At 44.9% G+C, this 21,407-nt stretch overlaps 4 protein-coding genes across 7 annotated transcripts; 2 read left to right on the forward strand and 2 right to left on the reverse strand.

The window, feature by feature from the left end:
• Window positions 1-131: 131 nt before the first annotated feature.
• LOC136194884 (kelch-like protein 20) lies at window positions 132-1,981 on the forward strand. The gene has a single exon (XM_065984134.1). The coding sequence runs from the start codon at window positions 132-134 to the stop codon at window positions 1,932-1,934; it is 1,803 nt and encodes a 600-aa protein (XP_065840206.1). The 3' UTR covers window positions 1,935-1,981.
• A 3,050-nt stretch (window positions 1,982-5,031) lies between these two features.
• On the reverse strand, window positions 5,032-13,671 carry LOC136194393 (protein mono-ADP-ribosyltransferase PARP14-like). Of its 2 annotated transcripts, none has more exons than XM_065983490.1 (15): window positions 13,627-13,671; window positions 13,407-13,552; window positions 13,042-13,349; window positions 12,519-12,990; window positions 12,298-12,464; window positions 12,197-12,243; window positions 11,909-12,103; window positions 11,171-11,614; window positions 10,862-11,116; window positions 10,557-10,805; window positions 7,963-10,511; window positions 7,690-7,908; window positions 5,984-7,484; window positions 5,579-5,932; window positions 5,032-5,531 (listed from the first exon to the last, which is right to left on the reverse strand). In XM_065983490.1, exons 3-15 carry the CDS (start codon window positions 13,245-13,247, stop codon window positions 5,242-5,244), a joined length of 6,948 nt encoding a protein of 2,315 aa, XP_065839562.1. In that variant the 5' UTR covers window positions 13,248-13,349; window positions 13,407-13,552; window positions 13,627-13,671; the 3' UTR covers window positions 5,032-5,241. The 2 variants fall into 2 exon arrangements, with proteins under 2 accessions (XP_065839562.1, XP_065839561.1); XM_065983489.1 differs by having other exon boundaries at window positions 13,042-13,352.
• On the forward strand, window positions 13,374-16,296 carry LOC136194394 (uncharacterized). Its single transcript, XM_065983492.1, has 6 exons — window positions 13,374-13,494; window positions 13,558-13,700; window positions 13,759-15,436; window positions 15,487-16,009; window positions 16,060-16,125; window positions 16,189-16,296. Exons 1-6 carry the CDS (start codon window positions 13,392-13,394, stop codon window positions 16,205-16,207), a joined length of 2,532 nt encoding a protein of 843 aa, XP_065839564.1. The 5' UTR covers window positions 13,374-13,391; the 3' UTR covers window positions 16,208-16,296.
• Window positions 16,297-18,264: 1,968 nt separating this feature from the next.
• On the reverse strand, window positions 18,265-21,084 carry LOC136194960 (uncharacterized). 3 transcript variants are annotated; one of them, XM_065984218.1, is made up of 10 exons: window positions 20,992-21,084; window positions 20,626-20,758; window positions 20,461-20,564; window positions 20,242-20,400; window positions 20,144-20,185; window positions 19,939-20,076; window positions 19,808-19,883; window positions 19,307-19,744; window positions 18,832-19,247; window positions 18,265-18,782 (listed from the first exon to the last, which is right to left on the reverse strand). In XM_065984218.1, exons 4-9 carry the CDS (start codon window positions 20,344-20,346, stop codon window positions 19,000-19,002), a joined length of 1,047 nt encoding a protein of 348 aa, XP_065840290.1. In that variant the 5' UTR covers window positions 20,347-20,400; window positions 20,461-20,564; window positions 20,626-20,758; window positions 20,992-21,084; the 3' UTR covers window positions 18,265-18,782; window positions 18,832-18,999. The 3 variants fall into 3 exon arrangements, 2 of the variants coding, with proteins under 2 accessions (XP_065840290.1, XP_065840291.1); XM_065984219.1 differs by having other exon boundaries at window positions 20,626-20,755; window positions 20,992-21,079; XR_010671734.1 differs by having other exon boundaries at window positions 19,307-19,883; window positions 20,144-20,159.
• Between the last annotated feature and the right edge of the window lie 323 nt (window positions 21,085-21,407).

The raw sequence follows: 21,407 nt of genomic DNA on the forward strand, positions 1-21,407 counted from the left end.
GCGAGCGTCCTAAATGGCAGAATGTCCGAAAGCCGAGGTCCTACTCTAGGCCGTAATTAGCGTTCATCTCGCCGTATCCGGGTTTGATGACTTTTGTCTGCCACGTGACGTCCACTTTCACGCTCTCGAACATGGCAGAAGCAGCGGTTTTCTCTACGGAAGGACATACATCGCTTCTTGTGTCGGCTCTGCAGTCGTTTCGAAAGTCCAAAGATCTATGCGACGTCGTCGTCGTCGTCGACGGACACCGATTTCACGCTCATCGAATCGTACTGGCGTCGATCAGCGGCTATTTCTCTGCAATGTTTCTTGGGGATTTCGCAGAGCGACGTCAGACCGAAATAATGCTTCACAACGTCGACGCCGCGTCGGTGGCGACGTTGATCGACTACGCTTACACGGGAAAGGCCCAATGCGCGGTCGACGACGTCGAACGACTGTACGCGAGCGCTCATTTCCTTCAGTTTGACGACGTCGTCACAAAGTGTAGCAAATGGCTCAGGACTCGCACCGATTCTTCCAACTGTCTCCACCTTGGGCTGTTTGCTGATCAATACAACGACTCTCTCTTGATGAGCGTATGCGATCGGACGGCAGCCGTCAATATCGTCGACGTGGCCGGCACTGACAAGTTCTTGGCTCTGTCGGCGGATCACCTTCGTCGAATCCTGGCTCTCGATGAATTAGGAGTGAAGGATGAAGAGGAGGTGTTGCACGTGGTATCCAAATGGGTCAAGCACGATTACGAATCGCGCGAAAAGCACACCAAGGTTCTATTGAGCTTGGTTCGTCTTCCTCTAATCGATTTGGAAAAGTGTGAAGCACTTTTGATGGAACTTCAAGTGAGAGAGTGGGTTACGGAGAGAGTAACGGAAGATGCAAAGAGTGAAGCAACGGCTTCGCCTCGCACTGGATGCCAAGATGTTCTACTCGTTTTTGGCGGTGATGTGTTTGGAAAGGGTTGGAGGGTTGGAAAAGAAGGCATAGGAGAAGACGATTACTACTGTATTGTATCAAATGAAGCAATGTACTATGATCCGTCTCAAGACGTGTGGAGTTCCTTTCCTTCGTTAGTTGAACCGAGATCTCGTGCTGGTCTCGTTACCGTAGGTGACGTTCTGTATGCCGTAGGTGGGGAAACAGTTCACCCAGACTGCGCGTATTCTGAAACTGAGGATCGCGAGGATCATATCTATCCGATGAAGACGGTAGAAAGGTACGACTCAAAACAAAATCGATGGATAGCAGACGTAGAACCCATGTCCCACCCGAGACGTGGAAATGAGGTCACTTCCTGTCTTGGGCGAATTTTTGGGATAAGTCCGAATCCAAAGAAACAGCACTACTGGGTAAAAGCGGACGACCCAGAGACAAAAAATTGGTTAGTAGAAGCGTACAGCCCAGAGGAAAACAGATGGATTCCTTTTTCGTCACCGTCGGAGTGTACGTATCGCTTGGAAGACGCGACAGTAGCTGCTCTTTCTGACCAAGTATACGTATTTTACGATGATGGTGATACCTTCGGGCACATCAGATATGATCCTATTGAAGATCGCTGGCAAAGTTTCTCTCCTGCTCCATTTTCCTTCCACCGTACGTCTGAAACGGAACATAATTTCACAGTGACAATTAACGACAACATCTACTTTTTTTCGAGCGGCGCATTTTGTGCATCTTTTTCGAGCAAAAGCGAGCAGTGGTCGAAGTTTTCACTCGAACCTTTTGAATGGAGCCCTTGGGCTGTAGGCGCTGTAGGAGGAGCTGGTGATCGCGACAAGTTTTACATTATCTTTAGGTATGGGGTGAGGGTAATCAATGTTGATAGCCTAAGTAAAAGAGCGCTTATGAAGTCGGGTGAAAACTATTTGCCAGGCAGATTGATGCATTATGGAGCTAAATTTATCAGCAGAAATTTTGTGTTGAATTTGATGTAGTTTATGCAAACCGACTCATGTCAATGTCATTCTGATAAATTGATCTGTTGCAGTCTGCTATTTGTTTCTGGTAGGTTAGTTAATTTAAGCTGAATAAATTCATCGTCTGCAAGGGCAAGAATCTATATGGTTCACTGTGTATCAACCCATAAATTTCATTTCTGTTCTTCTGCCACATTTAAAGATGCCTGTTTCACAAAACATTTTCTGTAGTGTACGTGACGTTCGAATGTTTAGAAAGTGTTTCCATCGACCATTGGAGAGCACGTGTACGAAACGAAGCAAATTTATGAGAAGCTAGAAAACAGCCTTTCACAAAGAGAATAAAAAGTAGCAAAAAGTAAGAGAAATCAGGTTTGGCGAAGGAATTTCCCGCTAGCTGATGGAGACATAATCACTTGGCTTACGGATCAAACAGGAACAGTTCTTCTCTAGCACTCTTATGACGGCGTGGTTGTGCAGAGAAACGTAAGAGCACCCGAACGAATCGGCGGCTTTTTCAATTAATGCTAGCGAGGGTGTCTATGCTATATAAATTCTCCTTTCTTCGGCACGCGAAACTCTGTGCTAGGTCTGAAAATTGTGAATTCTAGGGCGTTTTCACTCACGTATAGTCGTTTTCTGCTGCGGCTTTTATTCCGTTGCTGAACAGCAGCGGTCCATCTGTTCTAGATAGTTGCCGTCTGCATGCATTGAGGACATGCCCTGAGACATAAACTAGGCTTAAGAAATCAAAGTCTCCAACCAGCAAAACAACACGACATCAGGCCTTACTAACTAAGAGCTAACCATATCAAGCGCATGAAAAGGTAAAAATTAGGACAAGCATGCAGACATCAAGCGAGACCGGCGTAACTATAGCAGCCATGCACTGGGGCAAACAACTAAACAGTTTTCTTACGTTTTCTTGTAAGCGATCAGGTGGGTTGGGTAGGTTAGATGATCTCGATAACAGCTGACAAAATTGTTGCGCTATGGACATTGTCAACAGTTGAATCAAATCTATCGGTCTTGCTCGTCTTGGGATTGATTAGCGGGGACTCGATCATCTTCGGATTACCGACGGTCGAAAAGCCTCAAAGAACTGGCAAAAGAACACTATGCGATTGCCGTTGCCGTCGGGCTTGGTATGTCACTTGTAACCGAGTGTCGTGAGGCAGAACTAAACCGGGTGCATTGCATTGTCTGTGGACCACTAAAGTCTATATCTTACTAGTTATATCTTACTAGTAGCAATTTCTCCCTTTGTTGCCTGCTTCAAATCGTTCAGGACTCCCTTGAGATACTCGACGGAAGCTTTACTTTGGCCCTTCCACTGCTGATACTTGTGCAGCATGGACCACGCCATGTCTTCAACTCCGAGGCCCTGCTTCTGACAGTTCTCGTCGATGCAGTCCAGTTCCACCCTCGGAAAGCCAAGGAAAATGCCCCATTGCTTCCAGTGGCGAACGTCCTTGAACGCGAAGTCAAACAGCGATCGTTTGCAATCATCAGAAGCTAAACGCAGTAAATTATTCACGAAATGTAAAACGAATGATACATCGCTGAGCATCATCGTCACAAACGTTTCCTCTCCGGCGAAAACCTAAGCACCAATGTGAAGGGTCGATGTAATGAGGTTGTCACTTACTCAGTGCCATTGCAGCTCTATAAGAAAGTCTACGTTGTCTTTCCGTTGTAGGATTCAGTTTCATCATGCTCGCGTGCAAGTGGCCAGGGTCTGATTAGTGACGAGAAAGGACGAGTTTCGCGAAGGTGCTCAATGCAAGTTGTAAATCCTAACAGAATTCAGGCACGTGAACCTGAAACGTTTTTCTGAAAGTACCTGTACTTCGTGTGACCGTTCTAGCATCTAAAGAAAAAAATTCAAAACGTAGATACTATTCTCCTAGACAACATGCCCAGTTCCTCTGAGGCTTCCTCTGATACTGTCTCAGTGCCTGAGTTGCTGCTGAGCGATGCGTTTGAAAGCTGGGCGAAGGCACGAATGCGATCTTCGTCTATGACGTCTGCGGCCGATGCAAGTAGAAGATAAACTTCCTGAACGCTGTGACTGTGATGAGACAATGTGCCGTAGCACAGCTTCACACACTGCAGACTCCAGTGAATGAAGAGTTTTCACTTTCGATTCTAAACAAGTCGAGCTAAACAACAGAATCGATCTCTTTAACGTGTGAGAGTACAAGAGGAACATGAGAGTCAACTGGTGTCCTTATCCCGACCCAATGCTACAGCATGAGCAGTTAATTAATCGAGTAGCCTAACATTCATACAAACACCCTAATTTCCCGAGCCGAACACCAGAAGGGTTCTAGAACTAAATACTCTTCTTACACTCACCTTCAGGTAATAGCCACGTCAGAATTCTTGAAATCTCCGTCGTACATCGCTTTCGACGGCATTCTTCACACGAAGAAAGGTGGTCCTTAGCTCGTCATCACTGCAACCTACGAGAAAGACAGAGAAAAAGTAGAGGGAACACGTAACTACATCTTCAATTCGATCTCACTGAGATTCGGTAGACATTCGTCAAGAACGTCGCCGTTTCCCAATCGGTGGACCGCCTCTCGGAAAACGCGAAGCTGCTCAGCTCTCGAACTGTTTTCTAACGTCCATTTCCTGAACAATCGTTCGAGTAACGAAACTGCCGTTTCGCGTTTTTCGTCTCTTCGAGAAAGGGGGGGCCATTTCGGGCAAAACGTCACCGTCAGCGAGAGTTTGTGCGATTGCCCCAACTCGAACGCTGTGGTCGGAACAAGAGAGATTGTACGCGAAAGAAAAGACAAGCATTTGCTCTCTTGTGTACGCGTCCATGACGCAACGCGCATATGCGGCTATATGGCCGCCTGATCGAGAGCGTTTGATTGGTTTGGTTTGGGCAGGGATCTATAGTTTGGGCATCTGCCTAGGCCTCTGCCTAAAGTACCTGTAGACTACTAGATCGAGTCAGGCTTATGGAAGAGCCCTCCTCATTTTCATCACTTCGGTAGTGACTGGTTGAGCGTACTCCCACCTGCACTGATTTTGGCTCTTCTACTGATAACCTGCGGCTTCTGCTTACTGGTAAGTAACGCTTGGATGGTTTCTATCCCAAAAGTTGGGCTTCACGTCAAAAATTAAAAAATCAAGTCTCCATGCATGCAACCAGCAAAACAACAACTGCGTCAAGTCTTACTCACTAAAGAAAAAGACCTAACCACAGAAAGCGCATGAAAAGGTAAAAAATAGGGTACATGCAAACAAGCAAACATCAAAGCGCGACCGGCGTAAGTATAGCAGACACTGGGGCAAACAACTAACCAGTTTCCTATCTTTTATAGGTGATCAGGTAGGTTGGGTAGGCTAGATGGTCTCGATAACAGCTGACAAAAATTGTTGGATCGTCGACGTTGTCAACAGTTGAATCAAATCTGTCAGTCTTACTATCTTTGGGATTGATTAGTGGGGGCTCGATCATCTTCGGATTACCGACTGTTGATCGGCCTAAAAGAACTTGGCAAAAGAACATGATTCGATTGCCGTTGCTGTCGGGCTTGGTGTATTCATGTGACAACTCCGCTCGTTTCGCGAAGTAAACGCCAGGACCGTATTTTGTTCCTAACAGAATAGCGTTAAACTTTGCAACGTATTACTGCTAAACAAACCGGTCTTTGATCCCGCATAGCTGCGGTTAAATCCGTTGGCTATTATCTGCTTATGACAATCGTCTTCTGTAGACGTCCCGTGAAAAAGTTTTTTCCCCAAGGTAGCTCGTTTAGCTGCAATTTCGCTTTTTCGTAAATCCTGAAGAAGTTTCTTTTCCGCCTCGTATTTGCAGTAGATTCGAGGATTTTCAACTCGTTCTATTTTTTGAATTTGCAACAACGAAGTAGAAGCGAACGTTGAAGTAAAACTCTGCGACACTTCAACATATTCTTTGCTTTTGGGCGACAAGAGAACAAGCCTATGACCTTCGTCCATTCGGTAGATTTCCCATGATAAAGGAATACACGCGTGCCCTGTAAATATTTCACCTGTAAACCGATCTATCATAAACTGCAGCTAAATACCTGATACGCTAAAGTCTCGACGACCAATCTTCTTCATCTCCTTGGTTCGCACGTTTTGCAGCGTCATTTTGGTAAAATCAACGGTCACTTTTTCGCCTTGCAATTGTAAGTCATGCATTTTTTGCTTATCATTACAATAAGCGAACTCAAGTTTCATGTTTTCTTCCGGAGAAAAGAGCTCACTCTTACCCTTGAAGTCATCCCATTTCCAGCCCACTTTCTCTGCGAGAAACGTAACTTCAGTTTTGAACTTTTCTTCTTTCAGCAGGTCGCCCAGCCGTGTGGTAACTTTTTCAAAAGCGTTGAAGACGTCCCTGCGCATTCCGTTTAGATAAATTTCTGGCTTCTCATCTGAAGGTTTAACAACCAAACCCACGTCAAACTCCTCCGCTATTGCTGTTAACTCATCCTCTTTTATGTCATTAGGCAGCTCCATTTTGACTTTCTGGCTGATGCATTCTTTATCCATGGCCTCTTTCAAACGTTTGACGGCAGAAGAGCAAGCATTCGTAGTTGCACCGATAACCGTTGCATGTACGACTTTAGGCTCGGCAGCAGCAATCTCTTTAACCGGTTTTGGACTAAAGGAGTTCAAGAAATACGAAGGCAAAGAGTTACTGGTATCAAAACACCCTTCTAAAGAGTTATTGGCATCAAAACACCCTTCTTGAGAAAGAGGGGCGAACTGCTGTTGCAGTTCTTTTTCAAAGTCGTTTAAGCGACCGCTCTCAAAAACAATCAACTTGATGTTATTCAATGACGGTTTAGAAACGTTTGCAGCGAATGCCTTTGCGCCGTGGATAATTGCTTCACAAGAAAGTCTGTTGCTGAACAAGAGTCTGGATGTTCCAATAGCAGGAAGAGCAATAGATAATAGTCCTTTTTGATCCGCTTTTATAAGGCAATCCGCCACCAAAGGAGCAATTTTTTGGATATTAGCTGCATGGCTAGAAGATTCATCGCATTTTTGAGGCGCAATAAGAAAAATGTGACAAGGGTTTAGCTGAGACGAAGGAATCTCTATCGGAGTTGTTCCTAGGCGTTGCTTTCGTTTCTCCCAATCCGCTTTTAACAACGGATTAGCCTTCTTCACCTCTTCCCACACAACCCCTTCAGTGGCAATAATAGCCTCACTTTGAATCTTCGTGATGTCGTCACAATCAATTGTGAATTTGCAACCGTTTGACAAAATTGCCTGGTCCGCAGCCTCTAGATACTCTCCGGAGGACGAGAAAGAGTATAAATCAATTTTCATGAGACGTTTGTCCAAGGCTTGCCGATACGCTGAGAGATGAGAGCTCTTATAAATGACGACTAAGACTTTTGTAAGGCTAGACTGCGGCCGTTTCCTCCGAAATCGTTCAATTCCAGCAAAGAGCGCGTCGGCGGCGTCGTCAATATTGAAATTCAACTCTCCGGTACCAAGTGCAGGAAAGGCAATCTTTTTGACATCAAGCTGCGCTGCTTCCATCAAGCACTCATAAACCAGAGCGCAAATATCCTAGCACAAAATAGCCTACAATAGCATCGCAAAGGCTTTGGACACGCAACAGAGCCGCCGCTAATGCGCTATCGCACAAAATTCAAAGAACCTCTAAACAAAGGCCCTGTGGCAGTTTACGGGGTAGGGGCATCAGGGTAGTCAAAGAGCGCTCAATGACTACGCTGAAAATAACTGACCGTACTAGAAAACTTCAAGTTCTTACCTTAACAGTTGGTGCAGAGCACGCATGAATTACACAATTTGCAGGGAGATTGTATCCAGTGGTGGTCCGCACTCCTCCAGACTTCAACTGCCCTTTTGCTTTAACGGAAGCAAAGCAGTCTTTCTGCAGCTGAGGTCCAGCTGCACTCGAAATTGCTTTAGCTGTCTCGCCCAAGGCCAGGTTGAGATCTTCATTTGCTGGGCTAACAATTGCATTTGCCTAACAGAAGACGATTAGTAGAACATACATCTAACGCTACAAAAAGAAACCGACCTTTTGTTTTGCTATATCCCCGCTTTTTACTCTAACGACAAAGCTACAAGATTCTGATTTAGAATGCTTCACGGAAGCTGAAGCAATGACAGGAGATTTATAAGCAGTAGCAGAGGCAGCAGGAGCAGCAGGAGCAGCAGGAGCAGCAGGAGCAGTAGGAGAAGGAACAGCAAGAGCAGGAGCAGCAATCACCACATCTGAACAAACACCTGAAGCCAAACCAAACGTAGACATAGACAGCGGCAAAGCGGAAGAACTGAGCGCCGCAGGTGCGCAAGCTGCTAGACGGAACATTCTATCCAGACTGCTGTTAAAGCAGCGAACATTATCCGTGTCTGATGGACGCATTACAAAGTCTACGGACTCGAGCGATGTACTAGGAATCTCGGAGAAAAAGTCGTAAACTGCCTTAACCATTACGTCGGCAACAACAGCACTGAGACCTCCAAACAAGCCTGCGCTGATCGCTGGAAAAGCGATGCAAGAGAAGTTTGATTCGCTAGCGATTTTCATAGATGCACGGACGGCATCCAATAGCAGTCTTTTTCTATCTTCAGATTGATGCATGCCTTCCCACTCCGGTCCAACAGCGTGAATAATGCACTTCGTTGTGTGGAGTTGACCCGGTCCGGTTTTCAAAGCGTCTCCGGTCGGAACACGACCATTCGGTAGTTTCGCTAAACGTGCATAACTTTCGTCTTGCACTTCGTCACCAGCACATTCGATTATGCGAGCCGCCAAGCCTCCCGCATGACAAAGACTTTCGTTCGCTGCGTTCACAATAGCGTCAGTTTGGTGTTCGCAAATGTCACCAGTGTATAGACTAATTCTTTTTAGCGGTGCATGCGGTGTCATAAAAGCTGAAACGAAGGTTGATTTGGGCTGAAGAGCAGCATAAAAAACGGGATCTTCAGCGCCTTCATCAAGCGAGACAATGACAGACTCCTTGTCTTCTATTAGCTTCTTATCTTGCTCGTAAGAACCAGCTGTAACATATCTGCGCAGTCCGTGTTTCTTTAGCATCAAATGTTCAATCTTGATCTTTGCCAATTCCACGCCAACTCGCTTTACCAGCTCTGTGATGCCACCTTTCGTGGCTTTCATCACGACTTGAGGACGAGTACCACTAATAATGGCAACGTCAGCTTTGTATTCTTTCATCTCAGCGGTAACAGCATCGAAAAACGATTTCCAGAGGAATCGTTGAAGAAATTTTGCTATGGAAGCAGTACGCAGTTGTCGACGAGCTTCGTACAGGACATTTTTAGCAAGATACTCGTAGCAAGCAATGCTGACAGAGGTCACTATCGAATTGAATCCTGTTATCAAGAATTGTTCTGCCGCTGCGTCTCCAAACCCTCTAGCTATAATGACGTCCTTAGAATTGTTGGACACTTCTTGTATCCAAATGCCCATTGCTTCACTTTGCATCATCAAAAGGCTCTCTTTGTCAAAGGAGATGATGTCTTCTGTAGTAAAGCTTGTTTCATAGGTATAAACTGCTTTACTAAGTTCCTCCCCGTTCATAGCTAAAATGTGAAGACTTGATTGACTATCGACACTAATAGCCTTGATGCCTTTTCCGGCAAGTCGAGCATTAAATTCCTTCAGGCCGCCACGTTGAAAAAATTCGGCCATGTCACGACCTATAGATATTTTGCGATCCTTCATATCCGAAAGAACGCTTTCCAACCGATCTTTCGCCTGTAAAACATTGTAGGCTGGACCGTTAATAAAAACCAGACGTGATTCGAGCCGAACGTTAACTTTTTCCAAGTCTTCAAAATAATTACTAGAACACAGAAGATCTAGGTGGGGAAGTGATGGACAACTGACTCGTTCAGTCACTATTTCTTCATCTCGTGCCAGCAAGCTATGCTTTTCCGAGCAAGGCTGATAAATTCGATCTACTTGGGCTATTTCACCAATAAATACGAGCTTGCGTTTCTCTGAATATTCTTTTATTGAAATCTCGTTTCCTTTGCCCGCGTTCTCCTTCGTAGCAAAGTCTTTCATTCTTTTATAGAACTCCGATGATGTCATGGTTAGTTCGCGACGTCCAAATTGGTCGTACACCTGGAAAAAGTTTCGCTCCATATCGTTCTGCCATTTATCTGCCTCTTCCGCTGACATTTTATCATAGTACACGTCGCAACTTTTAATTGTAAATATGCTTTCTTCTTCGTCTTCTTCTTCGTGCCAGAAAAGTTCGCCAAGTTGATCCAGAGCTCTTCGAGGCGCATCCCTGTTCAAAACGAAATTCATAACTTCGGGCGAAATTCGTGGTGGCGCTACAGAGAAAGTAGAAGCCGTGTGAAGTGTCATCGGCTGCTCCAATTCCTCATTCACGTCAGAACAAGGACTCACGACAGGATGCTCCAATTCCTCATTCACGTCAAAACAAGGACTCACGACAGGAGTCTCCAAGTGCAAGTCCACTTCGCCCTCAGAAGTTGAAAGAATCTCGCTGTGGCGACGAATTCGAGGACGATGACCGTCGCGAATGCGAATAGGTGGTAAATCACTTAGATCCATAATGTTTTGCACGTCTAAATATAAATTGAACATTCTATAGAAATGTTAACACTGCCTACCAGACACAGTTCGAAACTTCACAAAAAAAGCGTCTTTTTCTGGATGTTTTACTATGTCCTCCAATAGCGGAGAACACGGAAGAGCGGAAATATAACGCTTCAAACCCGCCTTAGTCACTTCCGGGCCCAGATCCGACACCTCCACCTCCAAAGTAGAAGGGATACGACTAAATTCAAGGACCATTTTTTCACCATCGTCAATTTCAAATTCTGTCGCCGTTTCGTTAAGTCTATTGACCATCCGCTCATCTAAACGTAAAGAAACGGGTGGTCAGAAAAACAAAGTATCAATGCGTCGGACAAACCAGCAATGGCTTCACTTAGAGTCACAATTGCTTTCATGCCGTCTTTCAACAAAAACTTTACATCGGCTACAGAGTCACTTTTATCCGCAAGCTCGCTTTTAATGTGAAACAAAAGATCTTCTTCAGTAACTTTTTGCGTAATGTTGCTTATAAGAAACTTATTGCGCTCATATTCTTCACAGCAATCAACATCAATTGTAACCGGAGTATTTTCATCATACTGAAGACCGCCTTTTCTCCAAAGTAAAGAGCGATCTAAAAGTAGTCAATTGACTTAGATATCTAACGAACATGTATCCTTCGGCTAACCCTTATGATTTCCTAGTTCAATACGCACGCAGCTCCTTTCGTCTTTGGTTATGTCTTTGCCCCAATACCTAACAATTTTTCCGTTTATAACTTTTTCAACCATCCTGATGACTTTCTCCTTATCAGGGTTTAGAGGTAGACCAAAGAGTAGCACGCAGTTCTTTCCAGGCGTTTCGTGCTCTTTTAAAGGTAGTTGCATCTTTCGTTGTTCGGACACGGTAGATTGAGAAGGAACGCTGCTATCATGTTCTCCATACGCGAGTTCTCGGCTCCATGCTGATGGGTGCCGGGCTAACGGAACAGCACCCATGGTCATTGGTACAGCACCGAATAACCCCCCACCGTATGAACCCGGTCTTGCCGACAGCCGCATCGCGACTTCACTGCTATGAAAGGACAGACCACGCCCTCGACCCCTGCCCACAGGCAGAAGCTTCCGCACATCTACATAAGCAACACAATTACGTTTTTGTCACGTGGCTGGGCCTATTACAAATAGAGTAGAGCGAGCAAAAACATTCGAACGTTCTTAACGGTTTTTAAAGGGATCTGCCACAACACCAAGTTTGAGGAATGGCAAAAAAGAAGCGAGAACAAAAACAAATTCTGCAATGGCTGATATCCACCCTCTCGTCCCTCGTTCCTCTTTCCGTCCCTCCCTCTCCCCCTCCTACGTTCGGCTTCCCCTCATCCCCTCCCCCAAGTTGAAGGAATTGATCAAGCTTAGATTTGCCTTACCTTGCAGAGCTGGCTCCTGTAGAGCGTGATGAGCGGCGAAGTGCTTTATAACGTCGTCAAACCACGTGATAAGAGTTTCAAATGATGGTCGGTCAGATGGATTAGGTTCCGTGCACTTCTGCATAATTTCCGAGTAACCAACCGGCGCAGGACGCGAGGAGCTCTTTCGCAAAACCTCAAATCCTACAGCATCATCTAAAGAATATTAATTATTATGTAAATTCTCTTAGCACAGATCTTCCTGCCCAGTCAAAGACCTGGCGTGAACATCGATAGGAGAAAATGTACCAAAAGAGAGTTTCATTTCTTGCATTGACCACATCGTGACACCAAAGCTAGATGTAAGGTCATTTACGAACGCTATTAATCTAATCTTAACTCCAATAAACCTGTAGACGTCGCTTTTCATGCGATCTTCTGAAGTTAAGGCAGAGGCACGGACCTGTAAGCGCTCAGGCGCCATAAATGCACGAGTTCCGCTCCTGCTTTTGGAAATCTTTCCTGTTCTTGTCCAATTGGAATCTGAACGAACTTTAGCAAGCCCAAAGTCAGTAATCTAAATAGGATCGACTTAATGCCACCAAGCACAAAGGTAGCCTATAAAGAGTACTTTGCACTTCAGCTGTCCCAAAGACAGCTCCAACAGAATGTTTTCTGGTTTGATATCAAAATGCACGACTTTATTCTCGTGAAGAAAAGCCATTCCAGATGAGATCTGACGGCAAATATCGAGCCGGTTCTCCCACTTGTCGAAGATGGGCGCATTCAATTCTCCAAATTTTTTTCGTTCATCTGCCAAAGTATAGTCGAGCGCGGCGGCGTCATCATCAGCAGCGTCATCGTCGTCACCGTCTTCGTCACCGTCTTCGTTCTCGTCCTCCTCTTTGTCATTACCGTCGCCGTCGTCGTTGTCGTCGTTGTCGTCGTTACCCACCAAATCGGACAAGTCGCCGCCCTCCACGTACTCAAACAGTAACCCAAAAAAGTCTTTCGACTTGCATATCCCCAAACAGCGCACTACGTTCTCATGCTCAGGTAAGGACAATAAGATTTCCGCTTCTTTGCGTAGCTGTTGAGTTTTCCTGCAAAACAGTTGCGCTTCTGCGTAAGCACTATTCTGAATTTGCGCCTACTTTTGTTGTTGTTTCTTCTGGCTGAGAATTTTTAACGCAACCGTTTGTTCGGGCTCCTCAGAAGGCCCCTTTCTCTTCAGCTGACATTTATACACTTCAGAAAACGTGCCCGAACCGAGAAAATCTTTTTGCTCGCGGTACTGGATGTCGTCTTTGCTATAAATTTTGCTAGGAGGGATCTTTTGCTTCGGACGCACGGACGCCATTTCGTTTCACGAGAAAAAGTGGGCGGTAACGGTAAACGGCGGCGTTATCATCGTCCAGACTCTCGACCAATGACAAGCGGAGAAAACAGCCGATAAGGCTACCTGCTTAGCATGTGCGCACGTTACATAGGTAAACAGCAAAAAATGGATCGAACTCACTCTGTCCTTCTAGTCGGTTCAATCGACAGCGAAAAACGCAACTCAAAACCCGCTCTTGCTCTCGGAATAACCGAAGCCTTAGCGAACGGTATCAGATTCTGCTCTATTGTAGCATTCGGTCTTCACACCGAACTGTCTCCTTTCTCCTAAGGAGTCGAGAACGGTGACACGCCTGGTGCATCACCAGACCAATCCCTGATTGGAAACGAAAACGACTTACTTCCTAGACTCGAAGACGCCCGCGTAGGAGGCGGACATCGTTTGCATTTCGGACCCCCTTGGGTCTGGGGGAAGGTGCGCCTGCGCTCTGCATCTATCGTGGCACGTGAAGGATTCGACGTTCGGTTTATAGGTTTTTGACCCTGCAGTCGTCGTTACTGCGACGATGACTCCGTCCGCTACAGCAGGCATAGATTTGTGCGTGCTGGGGCAGCTTTGCCAACAGTTGAACCTACGATTAGACGTCGATTTCTGTATGAATCGACCAAAGAAAATCCGTCTCGCTGGCTCTTACGACAGTCTGATCACATTTGCCGAAACCATTGAAAAACCAGCTAGCTTCACTGGAAATTTAGATAGCAATGCCAAGGGAAATACTGAGGTAGGAAAGGCCAGGCTTCCACCCAAAGGCAGGAACTGCACAGATAAAACGCAATTAGAAAGTATGACGTCTTCTGATGATGAAACTCAAGCACTGCCTCAAACTCTTGGGTCTAACGCGGCACAGCCTTCTCCAACAGCTACTCCGACTACACCAAAGGCTAATGATCTAGACAGTGATGATGGATGTGAAAAAATGACTCCAGGAAGTGCCGTTTCTGAAGAGGAGAAAACCGAAAGTCTCTCATTCCAGCTAAATTCTCTGACAGTGGAGTATGTAAGAAAGGTCCGTCATGATGAACTGAGTTGCATAGAAAAGAGGCATGGGGTTCAGCTTTTAGAAACTATTGATCGCCCAATGGGCACTTCTATGGTTTCCGTCGAATTGTTATCTGGGGAAAGAGGTACTAAGGCTCTAGAGGAAGGCTACAGAAAAGTGCGGGAACTCTGCACGGATGTAAGCAAACTGCGGTTCACTGAGAAAAAGATTCCGTTTCCTCCTGGGAAGACTGGATTTCTCAGCGATTTGCTAAGAGAGAGACTGCGTCCGTCTGTGACTCGCTGTTTGATTGAAGTCAACGACCAAATTTCCTTGTATGGTACTCAGGACGACGTCAAAAGTACAACTGATAAGATTTCTCGCATTTTCACAACGGCCGAGTTTGAGTCACGCGTTCCAGCTATTGCAGGGCCATTGAACGATCATGGCGATAAAAGAGACGAGTTTTTTGCAAGAGAGCTTCGATATTATACAAAGTGCGGCAGCATAGAGAACGAGAACGTTGACGTTGTCGTTTGCGGGATAAATGCCGACATAAAACAACAATCTGGTGCAGCAAGAGCCATTTTCAGCGCTGTAGGAAAAGATTTGGAAAATGATTGCAAGACGTTTCTCAAAAAAAAGGCAAAGACAAAGTTTGGCGCTGTAATGCCCTTTTATGTAAAAGGACAGCCGTTTCAGTACGCTTTCTTTGCTGTTATTCACGGAGGAAAAACCCTGCAGCAGTCACTGAAAACTGCAGTAGGTCCCGGTCAGTCCTTAACAGATATCTTTTTCAGCTGTCTCGAGAAAGCGATGGAAGTCAAGGCAAAGTCAATTGCTGTGCCGGCGCTGGGATGTCGTTGTGGACTTCAAACACAGGAATGTGTTGAGACGTTGCTTACTACTGTTGATCGGTTTTTGGAAATTTTTGGAAGAGAGTGCTTATTGGAAAAAATAGTCTTCATTGATAAAGACGAAGACGTCGTTCAGGAGTTTAAAAAGCAGGTTTCTAAGATGAAGCAACGAGATGAATCGCTTTCAGTTTCAAATCCTTCACCAAGGCCAGCGTCTTTAACCAAAGCATCATCACCTGGGCATTTTGACAGGCATAACGAACCGGACAAAGCCAAACGTCGTTCAAATTCGACATCTAGTGACCGCGATTCAGGTTCACTTGATATAGTTTTTTAAAGCACTGCTGTACAGTAGATGTTTTAGGAACAGGTGCAGTGACAGCTTCTGCATCGAAAACTATTGAAGACCCGTGCGCTATTTGCTTGACCCCGCCAGTTCAAGGGCAAAAGAACGCGCTTCCATGCGGGCACACATTTTGCAAGCAATGCATTGATAAGTGGTTTAAGGAGAAGCCTACGTGCCCCAGCTGTGGAGAAGCGTTTGGAGAAGTGACTGGTACCCAGCCAGTAGGCACTATGACAGCTTCCACGGCTCCTTCGCCTCTTCCTGGATATCCTGGCTGTGGAACTATACACATTTTGTACAAATTTCCACCTGGGACACAGACAAAAAGGCATCCTAATCCAGGAGTTCCCTATGATGGTACTGTTCGTTCTGCATTTCTGCCGGACAATAAAGAAGGAAGAGAAATCTTCGGATTGCTGCAGAAAGCGTTTAAAGCAAAACTGACATTTACAGTCGGTCGATCGCGGACCACTGGAGCTGAAAATCAAATAACGTGGAACGACATTCATCACAAGACTAGAAAGGACGGGGGACCTCTAAAGCAAGTAGATTAAGCGTTAAATGCGCAGAATTCGTGATTTTTTGTTTTAGCTTTGGATATCCAGATCCTGCGTACTTATCCCGAGTGAGAGACGAGCTTGAAGCCAAAGGCATTAAGTAGGCCTAGTATGTTCTTCATGCTTTAATTTTTCAGTCACGTTTCTTTTTTTCTACACATAGCGAATTAGATAGTGTTTAGCCTGCCCTGTCAAATCCTAAAAACACTTTTGTCCCAAATCAAACCTTTTGTTTCACGTTTTCTATTAAGAGACCCATTTAGTCTATAGATACTGAAGAACTTTGCATCGTCAACGCACGATATTGGATCAGGTGAAAATCAGAGTGTTATCAGCCTTTCTCCTGCGCAGTTTTTAAAAATACTCGAGGTTTGCTATCATGGACACTGGACAAATTGAAAGCTCTGCCAAGAAGTGCGTCTGTCCGTCAGTTCGTGAGCATCTTTGTCCCAAGCTGAGGTATTTGACGTACGGCATTCGAATGTGATGCCAATCCGACGAATTGAGCTTCTCAACGTACACATCTCGTGCACTATCTGTAATTCGACACGTCGCTGCTTTCAGTCTCCACCATTTGGTTCCTCGACGCGCTTCCATGGGCCAAAGTGGACATGTTTCGTGCAGGCAAAACCCCGGATGTCGACGTTTGCAGTACAATGAACCACAGAATAATATATACCTTAGAAAATAATCAACAATAGCAAAAATCAACAGCACAAGCTCACGTTACAAAACTTTGCTTATAAACAAACGACCAAAAGTGATATACCCAAATATTCCTTAGAAAATAACGTCATCAACAATAGATTTCAAGAGCACCAGTTTTCTACGAGACTTTTTGCCTGAACCAGATAAAATTATGTAAAAGCTGTGCAGCGAACTGATCAACCAAAATAACAAGAGCAAGCCCAAGAAAAAAAACAACAACTTGGGCATCTGACATAAGGTTGAGAAAACTGTAAGGGAAATGGCCATCAATGTGCCTCAGCCAGAATACGCTATTATAAAAAATTAATAGCAACCAGAATTTAATTTCATCAGCAGGTAAAGAAATCAAACGACACGTTCTGGGATATTTTCTTGTATAAAGAAAAATAATGTCATTTGATTTCTCCAAACCTCTTACAATAGTCCATAGGTAGCAGGAAGTAGTAGCGATTGTAGTAGCATAGCTTTGGGACTACCAAATTTGTGATCAACTGTCAGGAGTTCCAGTACAACGAAGACACCAACAAGAGTGTGCTGCGGCAAAGAACGTAACATAGATACATAAATTATCTACGATACAGCCTGTTCATTCTGCAGTATGATATATGCACGTATACGTTTCAAAATAAATTACAATATATCTGAGTGAACAGGCGAATAGTCATAGATTACTTACCGCTCCGTGGTTTCTCCACAAAGGAAGCGTCTCGTCCAGAACTTTGGGATATATGTACTCTCGATCGATAGCATAAATCGTCCAGAAGACTGGAGGTATGAACTGACATTCAAAGAAGGGAAGTGAGATTAGATTTCTGGCCTTTCAAAGACACTGAACGCTACAGAATTACCAGGCCTAATGTGCACACGACAGTTGTGAACAGAAAATCTCGCAAAGAGACGAAAAATCGAAAGAATCGGTGAGAGCCATGGAAAAGATCACAGAGTAGAGCAACAATGAAGTAAACGGTTTGAGCAACCTATTAAAGTATAGAACTTTGTTGCATTCAGGCAAATGCGTCCTCACAGTGTTCCAGATTGTTAGGAAGCGCAGACGGCACTTCAGACATGGCTTCGGATGTTCTCTCTCATCCGGATGATTAGCAATTAGGAAGTCGTAGTACTGAAAGTAAATCCAGAAAAGACAAACGAAGAAATGCGAAAAGAGAGACTTCATTCGTCGATCTTGTAGCGCACGTTAAAAATCTCTGGCGAATTCGTGAAACTACCTTTTAGCACATCTTCACGCTACAAGATTATGGGTACAGCTAACGGCAAAATAAAATAGCAGTTTCTACACATTGTATGCCCAAACATTTCTTAGAAAATAGCGTCATCCACAATAGCAACTTCAAAATCCATCAGCACCGAGACGTTTTTTGCTTCAGCCAAACACAAGTATGTAAAGTTGTGCAGCAAAAAGATCAACCAAGATAACGACGTCTAGCCCTAGAATAAAAACAGCAATTTGGAAATCTGAAATACGATTGAGAAAAGCGTAGGGAAAGTGTCCATCAATGTGCCTCAGCCAGAATACACTACTAAAAAACAAACGCATTGCCAAGAAAGGTAGGTACGTAGGCGAAAAGATAAAAGAAAAAAAAACAGCACTAACCAAAAAAGGCTTACAAGACAAGGCAGCAAAAAAAGAAGGAGACTGACCAGTACATCGGGCACAAGGAGTTCAGTTGCGAAGAAAAAATCCTCCTAGAAAGGCTTCTTCGTTGTAGTTAGAATCAAGTCGGCATGTTCCACGCATTTTCACCGAAACAGTATTTCCACGATATAAGTAAGCGGCACTACCCGTGTAGATCACTTTGTCATTGCTGCTGGGAGATGGCACCCAATTGTGAGCAGCAGCTATCACTTTTGATGATGATGCTACCAGCTCAAACGCGCAATTATTTTGTGATGATCCACTGTCAGGATCAAATTGAAGTTGAGCATAAACGTAGTAGATTCCATCTCTTGGCACCATGAAGCCAGTTGAAGTATGCTTAATGTTTCCGTTATTCAAAGACGGAACAGGATTCCAAGCTGATACCGTGTTTCCTAGACAAACACAACTACTTATTTCCAAAATGCATATTGGTAACCATACCTGAATACAACGTTATTGTAGAGCGAGTCTTGTTAAGATGAATTGCTGGGCCAGCTTGAAAGGGCAAATAGAATGCGCCAATGAAAGATCCGTAAGAGTGGAAATTGTGTATGTAGCAGCCGTGTCTGCTATGCATTTGCAGTCGCTCACCGCTCTTAACTTTGACAATCAGTCCAGTGTACTGGGTATGCGCTTCATACCCATCCCTTGTGCTAACCATAAAGATCTCAGACACCGTTCTATAGTGCCAACTTGCAAACGAAACCCGCAGTACTTCCCACTGCTTTGTGGACTAACCTGCAGTTGTCCAAACACAAAGTAGAGACCACTAACCGAGACAGTGACTCCGTAGCTGGTCAACACTGCGCCTCCTGCGGCGAAAGTGTAGTAGTCACCCCAACTAGGCAGTAGTGAGCCTAAACGTCAGAACATCCATCGGAATCTCTGCAATATCATCAAGAACGTGTGCACTAACCATCGGAACGACTTCCGCTGAATGAATCATACATTTGAGCGGCAGGACGATTGTTGTTAGAAATATTAAACGACACGAAGAATGCACCAAGAAACGCTTCGCCGAAAGAGTGGCTATACAAAGTGCAAGTCGATAGCATCTGCATTGTTATGTTGTCTCCTTTGTTCAATAATCGAACCACTCCTGTGTATTTGGTATGGTCATCTGAGCCTGTTGGCTTGTTGTGGTACGTGTGAGATGCTGCCACACGCTGTGAGTTGACCCTAAGGCTAAAACCACAGCTGCTGGCGTCGCCTGAGCGAGCGTCCAACAGAAGCTGTCTGTAAATGTAGTAAATTCCAGTAAATGGCACTATCAGACCGCCGTAAGACAGCATCATTCCTCCAGCAAGTATTGTAGGATGACGCTTGTTCAGGTTCCATCGATTCAACACTGTACCTGTAAAAATTGTGCACAAAATGTGATAAACAGATTACGTAGGTGAGGCATATACACGTGGACCTGACGTAAATTTGCGAGGGTAGTGCCCGTAAACGTGAGCCACAGGGTTGGTACCCGAGCTCTGAAACGAATCTGTCTATTTATTCAAAGAGAAGCTCACAAAAACAGTTTGAGCCTTGTGCCGCTGATACCATGTGCGCAAGAGAGGACTTTTGCTCTTGAAGTGTGCTTGACTGCTGGTTTATTGTTCGTGACTGTTGGTCTATTGTGCGCGATTGACAGTCTATTGTGCGCGACTGCTCGTCCAATTTCAAATTTTGTTTTGAAAGCTATGATAAGATAGCCGTTAGTCATTGCGTGATTAACATTATGTGCTGCAGATGTCACTGTCCCAACCTGGCTTTGCAGACTTCTGATCGACGTTTCCAGTGATGTGATCTGAGAAGAAAAATTTAGTTTAGGAGCAAGTGACAGGTGCAGATCAATCATTGTACCTTTGAATGAAGCGGAGCCAAATACGTCTGACCAATCACATCTGCGACGCTCACAGAAAGTAATATTCCAAGTTGCCAGTGGAACAGTAGTGGCATCATCATCATGAGAGTGCAAGACTGAAGATTCGTGCTTCAAAACACCAGACTTTATACCAAACTCTACGCGAGATTCCGCATGTAAAATCGTGACAAGACCGTCCTGTAGCTAAATGGCCGTACCTTATAATTCACGGTCCCTCGCATTAATTAATTAAATGTAGCGTTGGCGGCGTCGTTATCTTCGAACGACGACTAATTTCGAAGACAGGTAAGGCTTTGAAGATCTAGACAATCGGACGAATCAAGTACGAGTTTTCAGAAAGCAGGCCTAGCTGCTTAGGTTACCTTAGGCAAACTCAGGTAAGCAGCGGAAAGGACATCCCACGTACTTAGCTCCGTATCTCTGTGTCGTCCGCAGCCGAGTGGCATGGGTCGACGTTCAACTGGGTGTGGTCCGTCGATGCGATGCGTGACTCTACTGGAAGAAGCGGATCGACGACGTTTTCGAGCCACGGACACGCTATCGACGAGTAAATTGCGTCGTTCCGACCGAAAACGACTCTTACGAACTCGTTTGAAACCGGATAGAGTTTCGAACGTAGTTTTAAAAGACGTTTCGAGCGGTCTTATGAACGAAAAAGCGAAAAGGCGACCCGTTTTTGGTCGTGAGACATCGAAAAGACGCTCTTTCGCCGCGATTTCACTAATAACCTGCTTTCGACGAAGACCTGAATACCATTCTTCATTCGATCTTCGTTTGCAGAGCCGAATTCGCGAAAAACTGGGATGACAGTTACAAAGTTAACGCGCGCGCACTTGATCGGAGCGCGCGAAATTCAAAATCCGTTTGAAACGCCTTGGATACACACAAAACATTTTTCAAAACGTTATATAGCACCTTCCTATCTAATACAATTCTAAAACAAATGTCTTGCCTGGATAATATAGGCAACGTAAGCAGGTTGTCTTCAAGCCAGGGGTGGACATCATGGCTGATCACAAAGCGTGAATGACATTTGACTCTTTCTTCTGTTTTTTTTTAAGAACGCAACAGTGATGATTGAAAAAGCAACTAGCAGCCTTAACTAATCGTTTTCGAATTAATCATCTTTAGGGTTATGTCGTTG

This window comes from Oscarella lobularis, chromosome 13 (assembly GCF_947507565.1).
Source record: "Oscarella lobularis chromosome 13, ooOscLobu1.1, whole genome shotgun sequence".
NCBI lineage: Eukaryota > Metazoa > Porifera > Homoscleromorpha > Homosclerophorida > Oscarellidae > Oscarella > Oscarella lobularis.

Coding starts and splice junctions, on each gene's coding strand:
- LOC136194394 (XM_065983492.1), top strand. CDS start 13,392: ATGGATCGAACTCACTCTGTCCTTCTAGTCGGTTCAATCGACAGCGAA. Junction 13,495..13,557: donor AACCGAAGCCTTAGCGAACG/GTATCAGATTCT, acceptor CTTTCTCCTAAG/GAGTCGAGAACGGTGACACG. Junction 15,437..15,486: donor ATCTAGTGACCGCGATTCAG/GTTCACTTGATA, acceptor TAGATGTTTTAG/GAACAGGTGCAGTGACAGCT.
- LOC136194884 (XM_065984134.1), top strand. CDS start 132: ATGGCAGAAGCAGCGGTTTTCTCTACGGAAGGACATACATCGCTTCTT.
- LOC136194393 (XM_065983490.1), bottom strand. CDS start 13,247: ATGGCGTCCGTGCGTCCGAAGCAAAAGATCCCTCCTAGCAAAATTTAT. Junction 5,933..5,983: donor TCGAGACTTTAGCGTATCAG/GTATTTAGCTGC, acceptor AAATATTTACAG/GGCACGCGTGTATTCCTTTA. Junction 5,532..5,578: donor CTATGCGGGATCAAAGACCG/GTTTGTTTAGCA, acceptor CTATTCTGTTAG/GAACAAAATACGGTCCTGGC.
- LOC136194960 (XM_065984218.1), bottom strand. CDS start 20,346: ATGATGATGATGCCACTACTGTTCCACTGGCAACTTGGAATATTACTT. Junction 20,186..20,241: donor TGGCTCCGCTTCATTCAAAG/GTACAATGATTG, acceptor TTTTCTTCTCAG/ATCACATCACTGGAAACGTC. Junction 19,248..19,306: donor CAGCGGAAGTCGTTCCGATG/GTTAGTGCACAC, acceptor TCTGACGTTTAG/GCTCACTACTGCCTAGTTGG.